The sequence below is a fragment of the Mobula birostris genome, chromosome 26, assembly GCF_030028105.1.
Source record: "Mobula birostris isolate sMobBir1 chromosome 26, sMobBir1.hap1, whole genome shotgun sequence".
Lineage (NCBI taxonomy): Eukaryota > Metazoa > Chordata > Chondrichthyes > Myliobatiformes > Myliobatidae > Mobula > Mobula birostris.
The window spans coordinates 51,754,872-51,770,279 of NC_092395.1; the positions used below are offsets into that span (position 1 = coordinate 51,754,872).

At 44.3% G+C, this 15,408-nt stretch overlaps 1 protein-coding gene across 1 annotated transcript in view; it reads left to right on the top strand.

Annotated features, from left to right (window-relative positions):
- Positions 1 to 410: 410 nt before the first annotated feature.
- tax1bp3 (Tax1 (human T-cell leukemia virus type I) binding protein 3) overlaps positions 411 to 15,408 on the top strand; it is a 53,738-nt gene continuing 38,740 nt past the window's right edge. Inside the window, exons 1-3 of the mRNA XM_072244073.1 lie at positions 411 to 487; positions 855 to 1,140; positions 9,555 to 9,674. Coding sequence (XP_072100174.1) covers positions 1,102 to 1,140; positions 9,555 to 9,674 — 159 coding nt within the window. The 5' untranslated portion in view covers positions 411 to 487; positions 855 to 1,101. The remainder of the gene's footprint in view (positions 488 to 854; positions 1,141 to 9,554; positions 9,675 to 15,408) is intronic.

The window sequence follows — 15,408 nt, forward strand, 5'->3', positions numbered from 1 at the left end:
CAGCACATCTGTAGTTGTGAACTTCCCATGATTCAGGATATTTACAAGGACAGGTGTGTAAAAAGGGCCCATAGGATCATTGGGGACCCAAGTCACCCCACCACAATCTATTCCATCCGGGAAGCGGTACCGCAGCATAAAAGCCAGGACTAACAGGCTCCAGGACCGTTTCTTCCACCAGGCCATCAGACTGATGAACTCGCGCTGATTTGAGTGTACTCTATATTACGTTGACTGTTCTATTTATTATAAACTATTATAAATTACTATGATTGCTCATTTAGACGGTGATGTACTGCAAAGATTTTTACTCCTCATGTATGTGAGGGATGTAATAAATTCAATTCAATTCTGCTGCCAGAGGAGACTGTGTGGAGGCCAGAAGGGTGGGCCTCTGCATTCAAGTGGCGTCTCTCTCTCTGCCTCCCTGCCTCTGCCCCCCTGGATGCAGGCAGAGGTTGTTGCTGAGGTTCTGCATTTATGGATTGTACTGTGGACTTTCTCAGTCTTACGGTTTTTATATTCTGTGTTTTCACCAGTTCTTTGTTTTATTTTGCGTGAGGGGAGGGAGTTTGCGGGTTGATATTCGTGTTGCGTTTTGTTAGTTTTTTGTTCAGGGAGGCGAGTTTGGGGATCGATGTTCTCGTGTTTTATGCTGGGGAGGGACGGTTTGGCGATTGATTATCGTGTTATCATTTTATTGTGGGGGGGAGTTAATGTTTCTTTTTAAACGATTTCTATGGTTTTCTTTGTTTTGTGATTATTTGGAGAAGAGTTGAATACTGCATACTTTGATAATAAATTAACTTTCGAACACATATGTACTTTGATAATAAATTTACTTTGAATTGTAGCAGGCAGCACGAAGTCCAGCTCCTCCGACAACGAACAACTTGCTGATGAGGTAACCCTGCAGTACTTCAAGTTCCTAATGTCCGGCAGTGCCTTGTAATAAGGTTGGCCCCGAAGACGACGCCAGGCGGGCCACCATCTTACCGGAAGTTGCCGAAAGGGCGCAGTCGTCAGGGCTGGGCCGCGACCCCGAGCCTCGGCTTCTCTACGGCACGGCGGGCGCTGTCTCAGCAACCGGTCGGTCTCAGGATGTCATTCGTGGCCGGGCAGCCGGTCACGGCTATTGTGGTGAGTGAACGTGATTGGTGTCGTCGGTCGCTGCCGCCCTGCCGCCCCCTCAGCCGAGCCTCCAGCCTTTGTCTGCTCACCCCGTCCCCCTGGTGCCTTCGGTCGCTGTCAGTCTGTAGTTTTAGGGTGTCAGTGTCGGGGAGGCTGTTTCTCCATCGATGACATGTAATGTTTGCAAGCTGTTGTAAATCAGTTTCAAAAGTCCTGATCAAACGTACTGCTGGCAAACGCGTGCTGAGCAGTTAATATTCGGCCCCACTCCAGGAATGCATAGGTGCTTGCCCCTGCATGAATTGAATTCCACACTGTTCTGTGAATCTGCTGTCCTGGAGAAGGTCGAAATCGTTGCACTTCCTGGGGGTAGGTGGGGGGGGGGGATTCTTGAAGTGACATTGAAGCAGTGCAGCACATTTCAAAGGAATTACTTAATAGTTCACTTTGTGAAGTGCTGACTGTAGGTTCATCACATTCGTTGAGCTTTCGCAACGAATCAGACAGCGCCGGTGTGAGTTTTTTGTATTAGTGTTATATAATACAGAAACCAGTTCTTTGGCATATCATATCTATGTAGGTTTTTACAACTCAGGCTCTCAGTATTTTTTTTATTTGTAGTTTGTCTTTTGCAGATTGTTTTGTCAGTCTTTGTGTACAGTTTTTCATAACATTCTATGGTATTTCATTTTTTTCCTGTGAATACTTGCAAGAAAATGAATCTCAAGGTGGTATATGGTAACATATACCTACGTCTATAATAAATTCATTTGGAATTTTGCACATCTTTACTAATTTCAGTGCTGGCCTTCAAACTTCTGATTTTGATTAATTTATATGTAGCTTAGTGGAAGAACCCAGTAATGTTATCTGTGTATTACTAAAGACTGGAGTCTGGAGCAACAAACAATCTGCTGGGGTTCCAACTGAAAAGTCGACAGTTTCTATTCACCCCACGGATGTTGCTCAACTTACTGAGTTCCTGCAGCAGATTGTTTGTTGTAACCTGTGTACTCTTGTTCTGAGCGTGCCATCTATTGCTACGTTCTTTTGCATTTATGTTGCCAACGTGATCTGAAATTAATGGTGAACACATCTTAATACAGGGTGTGAAATTTTAAAAAATGTCAAAGTAGAAGTCAGAAGGGCTTTAAGCTGACGAAGCTAAATAAGACCATAAGACATAGGAGCAGAATTAGGACATTTGGCCATTGAGTCTGTTCTGCTATTCAAACGGCTGATTTCTTTTTTCCCCTCATCAACCCCATTCCAAAGCCTTCTCCCTGTAACCTTTGGTGCCGTGTCCAATCAAGAACCACTCAATTCCTGCCTTAAATACACCCAATGACCTACCTCTCTGTGGTAACACATTCCCCACTCTCTGGCTAAAGAAATTTCTCCACCTCTGTCTGAAGTATAAGAACATAAGACATTGAGCAGAATTAGGCCATTTGGCCCATTGAGTCTGCTCTGATGTTGTGCGTTTTGTCCAGAGATAATGGTAAAAATCATGGTTAGAGCACTACAGCACAGAAACAGGCCCTTTGGCCTATCTAGTCTGTGCTGAACTGTTATTCTGTCTAGTCCCATCAACCCACACTTGGAAACACCTTTCATAACCCTACGTATCGTCCAAACTTCTCTTAATTGTTGCAAATGAATTTCCATTTACCACTTCCTCTGGCAGCTGTTTGTAAGTAATACTTTTTCATAAAATTTCAAATACTTAAGAACTATCAGTATCTTTATCTAGTACTTAAAATATCTCTTGGACTTCCCTACATTAAACCAGGAAGTTCCATGATTCATTTCAGGCTAGAACTTAAGTTTGATGAGTTAGAGGCATAACAAATGTAGGCAGGATGATAGTTCAGATAATGGAAAGCTGCTGCTGTGAGATGTGGGATTTCAGGGTTCCTAACAGTCTGTCTGACTGCATTTGCAGGAAGTTCACCCAACTTCAGCTCCTGACTGATTAGGTCAAAGAACTGGAGCTAGAGCTGGATACACTCTGGACCATCTGGGAGGCTTAAAACTTAGATGGATTTTTTTTACTGAGACGGTCACACTCAGAGTGCATGCTTCAGAAAGTAGATGAGCAACTACCAAGAGGAGTAAGCAGTCAATGTAGGGTTTTCCCTGTAGCTGTTTCCCTCAGCAACAAACATACCCTTTGGAAACTGCTGGGAGGGACGGCCTATCAGGGCACAGCAGCGGCCGGGCCAGTGGCATTGTGACTGGCTCTGAGAATCAGCAGGGAAGGGCAAAGTGAGGGGAAGCAAGAGTGACAGGTGACTCGATAGTTAGGGGGATGGGCAGGAGATTCTGTGGCTGAGAAAGGGAAGCCAGAGTAGTGTGTTGTCTCCCAGGTGCTATGGTCCAGGATGTCTTAGAGCAGTTGCAGAAGATTCTGAAGAGGGAGAGTGAGCAGCCAGCAGCTGTGCTGCACAGTGGAATCAAGGGGGGAAAGGGTCTTGCACACTGAGTAAAGGGAGTTTAAGAAAAGGCTGAAGAATAGGACTGCCAAGGTATTAATCTCTTCATTACTCCCAGTGCCGGATGCTAGTCAGGGTAGGAATAGGATGATAGGTACAGATGAATGAGTGGTCCAGGGGCAGGGTTTGAGATTTCTGGATCTTTGGGATCTCTTGGGGAAGTTAGGTTACACCTGAACCTGAGGGAAACCAATATCCTTGTGGGCAGGTTTGCTAGAGCTGTTGAAGAGGGTTTAAACTAAATTGGCAGGGGGATGGGAACTGGAGTGATAGGGCTGAGGAGTGGACAGTTGGTATACAAATCGATGTAGTATGTAGTGAGACTTTGAGGGTGGACAGGCAGATCATAGAGCAAAATGGCAGACAGTGGGATGAGGTGAGATGTAACATGGGGCAAAATTCAAAAGGGTGATGAATACAGGATGGAATGAATATGTGATGAATGCATGCAATGTACAGAGTAAGGTAAGATGATCTTGTAGTGCAGTTACAAATTGGCAGGTATGATGTTATGGGCATCATCGAGACGTGGCTGAAAGAAGATCATAGTTGTGAGTTTAATGGCCAAGGACAACCTTGTATTGAAAGGACTGGGAGCAGGCAGAAGGGTATCTCTGGTGCTGGATCCTAAGAGAGGGAATTTGTAGAGTGCCTACAAGATGGTTTTTTTTAAGAGCATCTTGTGATTGAGCCACTAGGGGAAAGGCAATTTTATAATGGGTGTTGTATAATGAACCAGATTCGATTAGGGAGTTTAAGTTAAAGGAACCCTTGGGAGGCAGTGGTTATAATATGATAGAATTCACCCTGTAGTTTGAGAGGGAGAAAATAAAGTCAGATGTATCAGTATTACAGTGGAATAAAGGGAATTAGAGGCATGAGAGAGGAGTTGGCCGTAGTTGATTGGAAGGGTCGTTAGCAGGGATGATGGCAAAACAACAATGGCTGGAGTTTCTGGGGCAATTGGGAAGGCGTGGAATAGATCCATCCCAAAGAGAGGACGAGGGAACGCTGGCTGACAAGGGAAGTCAAAGGCAACATAAAAGCAAAAGTGGGGCATGTAATAGAACAAAAATGTGAGAAGTTAAGAGGATTGGGAAGCTTTACAAAAACAACAGAAGGTAACAGAAAATGTCAGATGAACTAAATTAGTATTTTGTATCTATTATCACTGTGGACACTAGCAGTATGCTGGAAGTTCTAGATTATCAGGAGACAGAAATGGAGGCTTGTGAAGCTGAAAGGTCTGCAGGTGGATAAGTCACCTAGACCAGATACACTACACTCCAGGGTTCTGAAAGAGGTGGCTGAAGAGACTGTGGAGGTATTTGTAATGATCTTTCAAGAAACACAACATTCTGCAATGGTTTCGGAACACTGGAAAATTGCAAATATAACTCCACTCTTCAAGAAGGGAGGGAGGCAGAAGAAGGAAAACTATAGGCCAGTTAGTCTGACCTCAGAGGTTGGGAAGATGTTGGAGTCGATTGTTAAGGATGAGGTCTCAGTGTACTTGGAGGCACATGATAAAATAGGCCATAGTGAGCATGGTTTACTCAAGAGAAAACCTTGCCTGACAAATCTTTTGCAATTCTTTGAAGAAATAACAGGCAGTATAGACAGAGGAGAGTCGAGTCGGTGGATGTTGTGTACTTGGATTTTCGGAAGCTTTTTTACTAATTACCGCATATGACACTGTTTAACAAAATCGGAGCCCATGCAATTGCAGGAAAGATACTAAATGTAGGAAGCATTGGCAGGAGGCAAGGAGTTGGAATCAAGGCAGCCTATTCTGGTTGGCTGCCTATGTTGTGGTGTTCCGCAGGGTTCAGTATTGGGATTGCTTTTCACGTTGTAATATCAACTGCTTGGATGATGGAATTGAGAACCTTCCAGTTTAAGAAGGCACTGGTGAAGCTCAGTGACTACTTGTCGGTGGCAAAAAAAATAGACAGACTACAACTAAACACTTTATAAATCACACTTTCTGGTAAATGATCACTGCAAACAATAGCTAGTAACTTCCCCATCTGTGTTGAGCTTTTGAACCATCTTTGCAACCTGGCATTTTTGCGGTGTGAACTGTATCAGAGGTGCCGTGTGGTTGTCATGTGTTGTGTGCAGGCCGAATTGAGGTGGCTGGAGAGCAGGGAATGAGCCAATATATGGCCATTGCTGAGCTGACTGGGTGGGGGGGGGCAATGCAATGTGGTGGAGTTGAGGCAGATCCCGGACCCCAGAGTGAGGAATGACCCAAGGTTTGTCAAGTTAAATTGGAAAGATTGGCCATGGGCGAATTGAGGCGGCAGGGCTTGGGCCCGAGACCGTATCGAAGTAGCAAGGCTTGGGTCTGAATGCAAGGAGTGACCAGAGGTTTGGTTGATTTAAGTGGTGGACCAGATTGAAGAGGTCAGGGTGTTGGAGCTGGAAGTGAGGGACGAGCTGGCTCACCTCTCTGCTCTGTGAGGTTTACTCATTTCTGCTCTGAACTTCAGCTCACTGCTCTGCAGTTTCTCGTCTTGTACAGAACGGAGGCTGTGGCCTGTAACTAACAGACTTCTGAATCTGCCGACTGTGTCCTCACTTTTGTAACTTTCAGTTCTGAATGCTGCATGCTTACTTTTATTGTTTGCATGATTTGTTTTTCTCTGCACATTGGGTGTTCAACTGTGTTCTTTTGTTTTAATGGATTCTGTTGAGTTTGTTAGTTTTGTGGCTGCCTGTAAGGAGAAGGATCTCAAGCTGTATAAAGTATTCATACCATCATAATGAGCTGTGAACTTTGGCTTTGTAACCAAGTTTGGAGATGTTACAAAGATGAGTGGAGGGACAGGCAGTGTTGAAGAAGCAGTGGGTTTGTAGAAGGTCTTGGGCAGATTGGGAGAATGGACAAAGAAGTGGCAGAGGAAATAGAGTGTAGGGAAGTGTGTGGTCATGCATTTTGGCAGAAGGAATAAAGGCATAGGTTATTTTCTAAATGGAAGCAAATTATAAAATCAGAGGTGAAAAAGGACTGGGAAGCCCTTGTCCAGGGTTCCCTAAAGGTTAACTTGCAGGCTGATGTGGTGGTAAGGTTAGCATTCATTTCAAGAGGACTAGAATACAAAAGGAAGGATGTATTGCTAAGGCTTTATAAGTCATTGGTCAGACCGCACTTGCAGTATTATGAGCAGTTTTGGGCCCCTTATCTAAGAAAAGATGTACTGGCACTGGAAAGGATTCAGAGGAGGTTCATGAGAATGAATCCAGTAATGAATGGGTTAATGTATGAGGAGCATTTGGTGGTTCTGAGCCTGTACTCGCTGGGGGTTAGAAGAATGATGGGGGATTTCATTGAAACCTATTGAATATTGAAAGGCCTAGATCGAGTGGATGTGGAGAGGGTGTTTTCTACAGTGGGTGAGTCTTGGAGCAGATGGCAGAGCCTCAGAATAGAGGAACACCCATTTGGGATAGAGATGAAAGGAATTTTTTTATCCAGAGGGTAGTGAATCTGTAGAATTCATTGCCACTGAGGCTATATCACTGAGTATTTTTAAAGCAGAGGTTGATAAGTTCTTGATTAGTCAGGGCATCAAATGTTATAGGGAGAAAGTTGTAGAATGGAGTTGAGAGGAATAATAAATTAGTCTGATGGAATGATGGAGACTCAATTGGCCAAGTGGCCCAATTCTGCTCCTATCTTTTATGATCTTTATACAGGATGAAACTATATCATCGTCTGAAATTGTAAACAAAGGTAAAGAACTCCCCACTATTTACATCTATTCTTGTTCTTGATATTTATTGCCTATTTATTTATATTTTCTATTTGAAAAGTTGGTTGTCTTTTGCACCTTTGTTTGTCTGCCTTGTATGTGGTTTTTCATTGATTCTATTGTTTCTTTTTATTTACTGTGAATGCCTGGATATTGTGACAATTTATATAAAAAAAAAGCAGCCAACAGAACACCCAGTTCATTAGCAGCTCCAACCTTTATTTGCATTGTATGGCACTTGCTTTGCACCTAATGAGGATTAGAAATTTTCAGAAGGAAAATTGAGAGACTGTTGTATTATGTAAATCATAGTTGAAACTTGCAACTAACTGCTAGTGTCACTTACAGGCACATGGCCTACAAGAAAACTGATGGTTCTGTGTTTGAAAATTTATGAAAAAGTGTAGGTTTGTAACTGTACTAATTGATGTTTACTGGGTCATAGAGTCAGAGAGCACTTCAGAACATAAGCAGGACCTTCAGACTATTTAGTGCATGCTGAACTGTTATTTTGCCTCGTCCCATTGACCCACATCTGGACCATAGCCCTCCACACCTCTCCCATCCATGTACTTGTACAAATTTCTCTTAAATATTGTAATTGAATCTGCATCCAACCTTTCCATTGGCAGTTCTTCCAACAATGGCCACCCTGTGAGTGAAGATGTTCCCCTTCAGGTACCCCTTAAATATTTCGTCTTTCACCCATACCTAATCTCAAGCGACCTCAGTGGGGAAAAAAGCCTGCTTGTACAGGTGTCCCCTGCTTTTCGAACGTTCGCTTTACGACACCTCACTGTTACGAAAGACCTACATTAGTTACCTGTTTTTGCTAACAGAAAGTGTTTTCACTGTCACAAAAAAAGGCAGCGCGCGCCCCGAGCAGCCAAGCTCCTCCCCTGGAACTGCATTCTAGCCAGCATTGCTTAAACACATGCCTGTGAGCAGCCGTTGGCAAGATGAGTTCTAAGGTATCGGAAAAGCCTCAAAGAGCTCGTAATGGTGTTACACTTAGTGTAAAACTAGACATAATTAAGCGTTTCGAGATAGAAGAAAATGACCTGCCTGCCCTGATGGAAACAGACGACGATGAGATGACACCCCAGTGTCCCACCACCCCAATCCCTGGGCCGCGGACCGATACATTGCCGTGGAGAATGCAGCGGTAGCCAGGATGCACCCTGCACATCTTTAAGAAAAAAGCCAAAATAAACAAGCTAATTAATTAGGTGCCACCTGGCACATAAGTGTCGGCCCAGATCAGAGGTGATTCGGTGCCAGGCGGCACCTAATTAATTAGCTTGTTTATTTCAGCTTTTTTCTTAAAGATGTGCTGGGTGCCTCCCGGCCACCGCTGCACTCTCCACGGATCGGTATCGGTTTGCTGCCCGGAGGTTGGGGACCACTGCACCACCCTAACCTCCGACTCAGCCTAACACACCACCATCAGTGTGCTCGGCGCTATCTTCCCGATTCCGGTAAGTGATACTACACTGTACATACATTATTTCTACTTTATATAGGCTGTGTATTTTTATGTGTTATTTGATATGATTTGGCAGCTTCATAGCTTAAAGGTTACTGGAGAGAGTGTTTCTGCCAAGAGTGCTTGCGTGAGATTTTCGCTACGGTGGACAGTGCAATGATTGTAGAAAAGTATTTCTACTTTATATAGGCTGTGTATTTATCATATCATCCCTGCTTTTACTATATGTTACTGTTATTTTAGGTTTTGTGTGTTATTTGGCATGATTTGGTAGGTTAATTTTTGGGTCTGTGTACGCTCACAAATTTTTCCCATATAAATAAATGGTAATTGCTTCTTCACTTTATGATCTTCCAGCTTACGAACCATTTCATAGGAATGCTCTACCTTCCAATTGCGGGGGAAACCTGTATTTACCTATCTATACCCTTGTGCTCTTTATTTAAAAACAATATTGTGAAGAAAGGAAGCTGATGGAGTTGTTTAATTTTGCATGGTAGAAGAGTGCTTGCAAGGATAGTATAAATGGACAGCTAGGCATGGAGGGAGAAACACTGAGGATTCTGCTAAGTTGTTGAAAGAAGGATGAGCTCTTTTTAATGAATTGTGCTGTTAGAGATAGAGTTACTGTATCCATGTTTTGAGTTTATTTGCCACATATTTCCAGGTCTTTTTTTTTTCCAGCAACGTATTGAAATCTGTAAATTGCGCCATGGTGATAACCTAATCCTGGGATTCAGTATCGGAGGTGGAATTGATCAGGATCCTACACAAAACCCTTACTCAGAGGATAAAACAGACAAGGTACGAAAGTGTCATACCGGGAAAAAAATGGCTCTATCAAACGGTTTCTCTCTCGCTGTCTCGGTCTAGATATATATATCTTGACCTCATGCCACAATTCCCATACAGGCTAGTCCCATTTGCCAGTATTTTCCCATAACCTTCTAAACCTTTCTTATACCTGTACCTGCTCAATTAATTGTCTTTTAAAAGTTGTTACTGTACCTGCCTCAACCATTTTCTCTGGCAACTTATTTCACATGCATACTTCTCTATGCTTTTTGCCCCTCGAGTTTGTATTAAACAAGGTGTATAAGATAATGAGAGGCATGGAATGAGTGGACAGCCAACACCTTTTTCCCAGGACAGCAATGGCTAAATAGATACTTTATTGATCCTAAAGGAAATTACAGTATCACAGTAGCATTAGAAATGCACAGATATAAATATTAGAAGTAGAAAGAATAAAAAGTAAGTTACCACAAATGGTCTAACAAGAGGAGGGGGGTGTCCTTAAAGACACAGGAGCAGAATTGTGCCATTCAGCACATTGACTCTGCTCCGCCATTCCATCATGGCTGATCCCGGATTCCACTCAACCCTATACACCTGCCTTCTCACCATATCCTTTGATGCCCTGACCGATCAGGAAACTATGAACTTACGCCTTAAATATACCCATGGACTTGGCCTCCACTGCAGTTTGTGGCAGAGCGTTCCATGGATTCACTACTCTGGCTAAAAACAAAACTCCTTACCTCTGTTCTGAAAGGTCTCCCCCTCAATTTTGAGGCTGTTCCCTCTATTTCTAGATACCCCATACCAGAGGGAACATCCTCTCCACATCCACCCTATCTAGTCCTTTCAACATTCGGTAGGTTTCAATGAGATCCCTACACATTCTTCTAAATTCCAAGTACGGGCCCAGAGTTGCCAAACACTCCTCATATGTTAAACCCGTCATTTCCGGAATCATCCTTGTGAGCCTCCTCTGGACTCTCTCCAATGACAACACATGCTTTATGACAACATGGGGATATGGCGCCAAAAACTGTTGACAATAATCCAAGTGTGGCCTGACTAGTGTCTTGTAAAGCCACAGCATTATCTCCTTGTTTTTATAGTCTGTTCTCTAAGCCCCTCTGCACCTCTGAAGTTTGAACCTTCTCTCCATTTAGATAGTCTGCAGTACTGTTCCTTTTACCAAAATGCATCATCCTACATTTCCCAACTCTGTATTCAATCTACCACTTTTTTGCCCATTCTTCCAAGCCCTGCTGCTATCACATTGCTCCCTCAGCACTACCTACCCCTCCACCTATCTTTGTATCATCCGCAACCTTTGCCACAAAGCCATCAATTCCATTATCCAAATCATTGACAAACAATGTGACAAGTCATCCGAAAGCTTCTGAAGATGATAAGACTCCGTGCAGTAGTTGAAGTCCGAGGTGTAAATGGTGAAGAGAAAGGCAGACAAGACAGTCCCCTGTGGAGCCCCAGTGCTGCTGATCACTCTGTCGGACACACAGTGTTGCAAGCACATGTACTGTGGTCTGCCAGTCAGGTAATCAAGAATCTATGATACCAGGAAAGCATCCACCTGCATCGCTGTCAGCTTCTCCCCCAGCAGAGCAGGGCGGATGCTGTTGAACGCACTGGAGAAGTCAAAAAACATGACCCTCACAGTGCTCGCTGGCTTGTCCAGCTGGGCGTAGACGCAGTTCAGCAGGAAGACGATGGCGTCCTCAACTCCTAGTCAGGGCATGTAGAAGGGGACTATGTTGAAAAATAAATGTGCTAGGTTTTTAAAAATTGACTCCTTCTACCTTAGGCTACAAACCTATCAATCACCCCTTGTACTATGTCACGAGCATCACTTTCCAGTGGTCCAATATCAACTACTACTTCTGTGGGACATGTCTATCCTGTTCCTTGTGAACTACTCCCAGAACCTTCAGCTACCACTGCTCTGATCCTTGTCAGTATCCTCCAATCCACCTGGGCAAGTTCCTCTCTCATGCCTCTGTAAGTCCCTTTATTCAATTGCGATACTGATACATGTGACTTGTGCTTCACCCTCTCAAACTGCAGTATGAATTCAATCATATGATCACTGCCTGCTAAGGGTTTCTTTATTTGAGCTCTCTAATAAGATCTGGGTTATTACACAACACCCAATCTAAGATGGCCTTTCCCCTTGTAAGCTCAAGCACAAGCTGCTCTAATAAAACCATCTCGTATGCATTTAACAAATTCCCTCTCTTACAATCTGACACCAACCTGATTTTCCCAATCCCCTTGCATATTTAAGACCCCTTTACAATTGTGTCATTATCCTTATTACATGCCTTTTCCAGCTCCCTTGGCAATCTCAGCCCTACATCTTGGCTACTATTAGAGGCCTATGTGTGATTTCCGTAGTGGATTTTTTAAAATCCTTGCAGTTTCTTAACTCCACCCACAAACAACATTCTCTGACCCCGTGTCATCTCTTTCTAAGTATGTAATTCCATCTCTTACCAACAGAGCCACACCACCGCCTATCCTTTGATGTTAAGCTCCCACCTTTCCTTCAGCCACAACTCAGTGATGCCCATAGCGTCACACCAACCAATCTCTAATTGTGCCACGAGTTCATCCACCTTATTCCTTATGCTACGCACATTTAAATACAGCATGATCAGTCCTGCATTCTTCGCCCTTTTGAATTTTTCCTCCGTGGTACAATTTAATTTTTTCTCTGTCTGCATTTGTACCCAATCATTGGCTTGTTCTTCCTTACATTTATGTTACACCCATCATCTACTTGTAAACCTGCTGGTTTATCCTCAGCTCTATCATACTGACTGCCATCTCCTTGCTATATTAGTTTAAACCACTCCCAACAGCTCTAATAAACCTGCCTGCAAGAATATTGGTTTCCCTCTGATTCAAGTATAATCTGCACCTTTTGTACCGGTGAATCTTTGCCCCCTGCTCTAATCCTTCGGCCACTTGCTTATCTGCCACCTTATTCTATTCCTATCCTCACTGTCGCATGGCTCAGGTATCAATCCCAAGATTACTACCCTTGAGGTGTTGCTTCTCAGCTTCCTTCCTAAACCTCTGTATTCTTTTTTCACGACCTCCTCCCTTTTTCTATCTATATTGTTGATAAGAATATGTATCACGACTTCTGGCTGCTCTCTCTCCCTTTTTAGGATATGGTGGACAAGTTCAGAAACATTGCGGACCCTGGCACCCGGGAGGCAAGCTACCATCCCAGTTTCCTTTTCACATCTACAGAATCGCCTGTCTGCCCCCTGACTATAGAGTCCCCTGTTACTGCTGCCATCCTCTTCAGTTCCTTACCCTTCTGAGCAACTCGGTGTCAAAGGAGTGGCCGCTGTTGCTTCCCCCAGTTAGGTCATTTCTCTTCTCTCCCCCTCCCCCCCCCCCCAATTGTACTCAAATGGAGTACTTATTGTTGAGGGGTATGGCCCATGGGGTGCTCTCCACTATCCAATGTTCCCACTTCCCTCTCTTGACATTCATTCATTTATCCGTCTCCTGTAGCCGTGGGGTGACTATCTGTAACTCTTACCACTGCTTCACTTTCCCTAACAAGCCAAAGGTCATCAAACTGCAGTCTTAGTTTTCTGATGTGGTCTGTAAGGTCATCTCGATGTACCTGGTGCAGATGTGGTCATTAGGGTGGCTGATAGTCTTGTGGAAATCCCACATCTGACACCCAGAGCAGATGCTGAGAGTAAGAATGATCTCATATAGTGCTGTTTGGAGCAGCGCAGTTGTCTTAGTCTATTACTAGAAGTGCTCCTCTGTTCAGCCAAGGTGGCATGCAGAGGGTGAGAAACATTGTCCAGAATTGCCAGGATTTTGTGTAGGGTCCTTTATTGTACCTCAGCCTCCAGTATGCGCAGTTTGACTCCTATAACAGACCCAGCCTTTCTAATCAGTTTATTAAGGCTGTTAGCTTCACTCGTGTTGATGTCACTGCCTCAGCACACCACCATATTGAAGATTGTACTGACGACAACAGGCTGGTAGAACATGTGAAGGAGAGACCTGTGTTATCCAAAGGACCTCAGTCTGCTCAGGAAGTAGAGGTGACTGGCCCTTCTTGCACGCAGCCTCAGTATGGGTGCTGCACTTAAGTCGGTCATCCAGATGCATCCCCAGATCCTCACCACCAGTAGTAACAGGGAGCAATGTAGGCTTAGCCTTCCTAAAGTCCATCACCGTCTCCTTTGTCTTACTAATGTTGAGCTGCAGATGATTCAGCTTGTACCATTTGACAGTCCTCCACCAGGGCCCTGTATTCATCCTCCTGTCCTCCCTTTATACACCCAACTATTGCTAAGTTGTCAGAGAATTTCTGAAGATGACATGACTCAGTGTTGTATCTAAAGTCCGAGGTACACAGTGTAACCAGGAAAGGAGTTAGTGGAGCCTCAGTGCTGCTTATAGCCATGTCTGACACACAGCTCTGAAGCTGCACATACTGTGGTCTGCCAGTCACGTAGTCATAGTCATTATCCAGGATATAATGATGATGATTATTATAAGAACACGCAGTCCCCTTTTATTGTCATTTAGTAATGCATGCATTAAGAAATGATACAATGTTTTTCCAGAATGATATCACAAAAACACTTGACAAACCGACTTAAAAACTAATGTAGCCCCCCCACCCCCCGGCCACCCTCAGGGTCGCTCGGCTTGCTGTCGTCTAGGGAAACAGCCTCAGCCCCGGCAAACTGGGTAATTCGTTTGTGTGAATGCTGTGTGAGGTACCTCACCCCGCTCAAATAATGGACATTACACCAGATGCAATTAAATGATACACAGTTTATAGATATTACTGGAACTATATAATTAAAAGAGAATAAAATATAAAAGGAAAATAAAAGGCGCCACACTTATCAAAGTTCAATCTCTTCGTGCACAAAAACCGTTGGAGCTCAAGGACCACCTTCTTCACCCTGCAACCCCCTCGGACCACCTCGACCGGCCGCCTGGGACCAACAACGGTGGTTGACCAGACGCTCCACACGAGTCTGTCTCCGTCTCCTCGCCAAACTTCCCGCTTGGGGTCCGACCCCGTTAGCGGACTCACAGCACCTCGTCCATCCTCTGTCTCGCTCTCCCGCCTTCTGTCCCAAAACCCCGCGCATACAGTATCTTCAAATACACCAAAACCATAACAACTATCCCGATTGGTTAATAGTACTCTCTTATCACACTCTAAAGCAAAAACAAACTGCTAGCGCAAACTTTCTCAGTGTTTAACACAACAAAGCCGCATTCCCCAGATTAACATAACAAAGATGCCATTTTAATTAGCCTCCGCAGTAACATAAAAGTCGAAACCCCCTTACACTCTCCCCCACCAAATAAAGTCATGTCCTCATGACTTCTAAATAACTCGCCAACCAGTCCTGCAGACACACAACACACACATGCATAGATACACACAGTGACAGTGCTCCCCAAACAGTGGACCTTACTCCCGTCCCACGGGCGCTACATAGGCCAACCTATCTGGGAGCTTCTTAACCCTCCGAGACCTCTGTACCCCCTCACCTAAACCCAAAAGGCTCAGACACTACTAGGGATACCTCGGGCTTGCTTGCCAACTCCTCTCTCACTCAGGCCACCACTACAGCTTGGAGCCCCCAGTCCCGTGTCCGGGGCCCTGCCTCTCCTCCTCCCCAATCCTGCCGCAACTCAGACTGCCCACAGCTAACCCTCC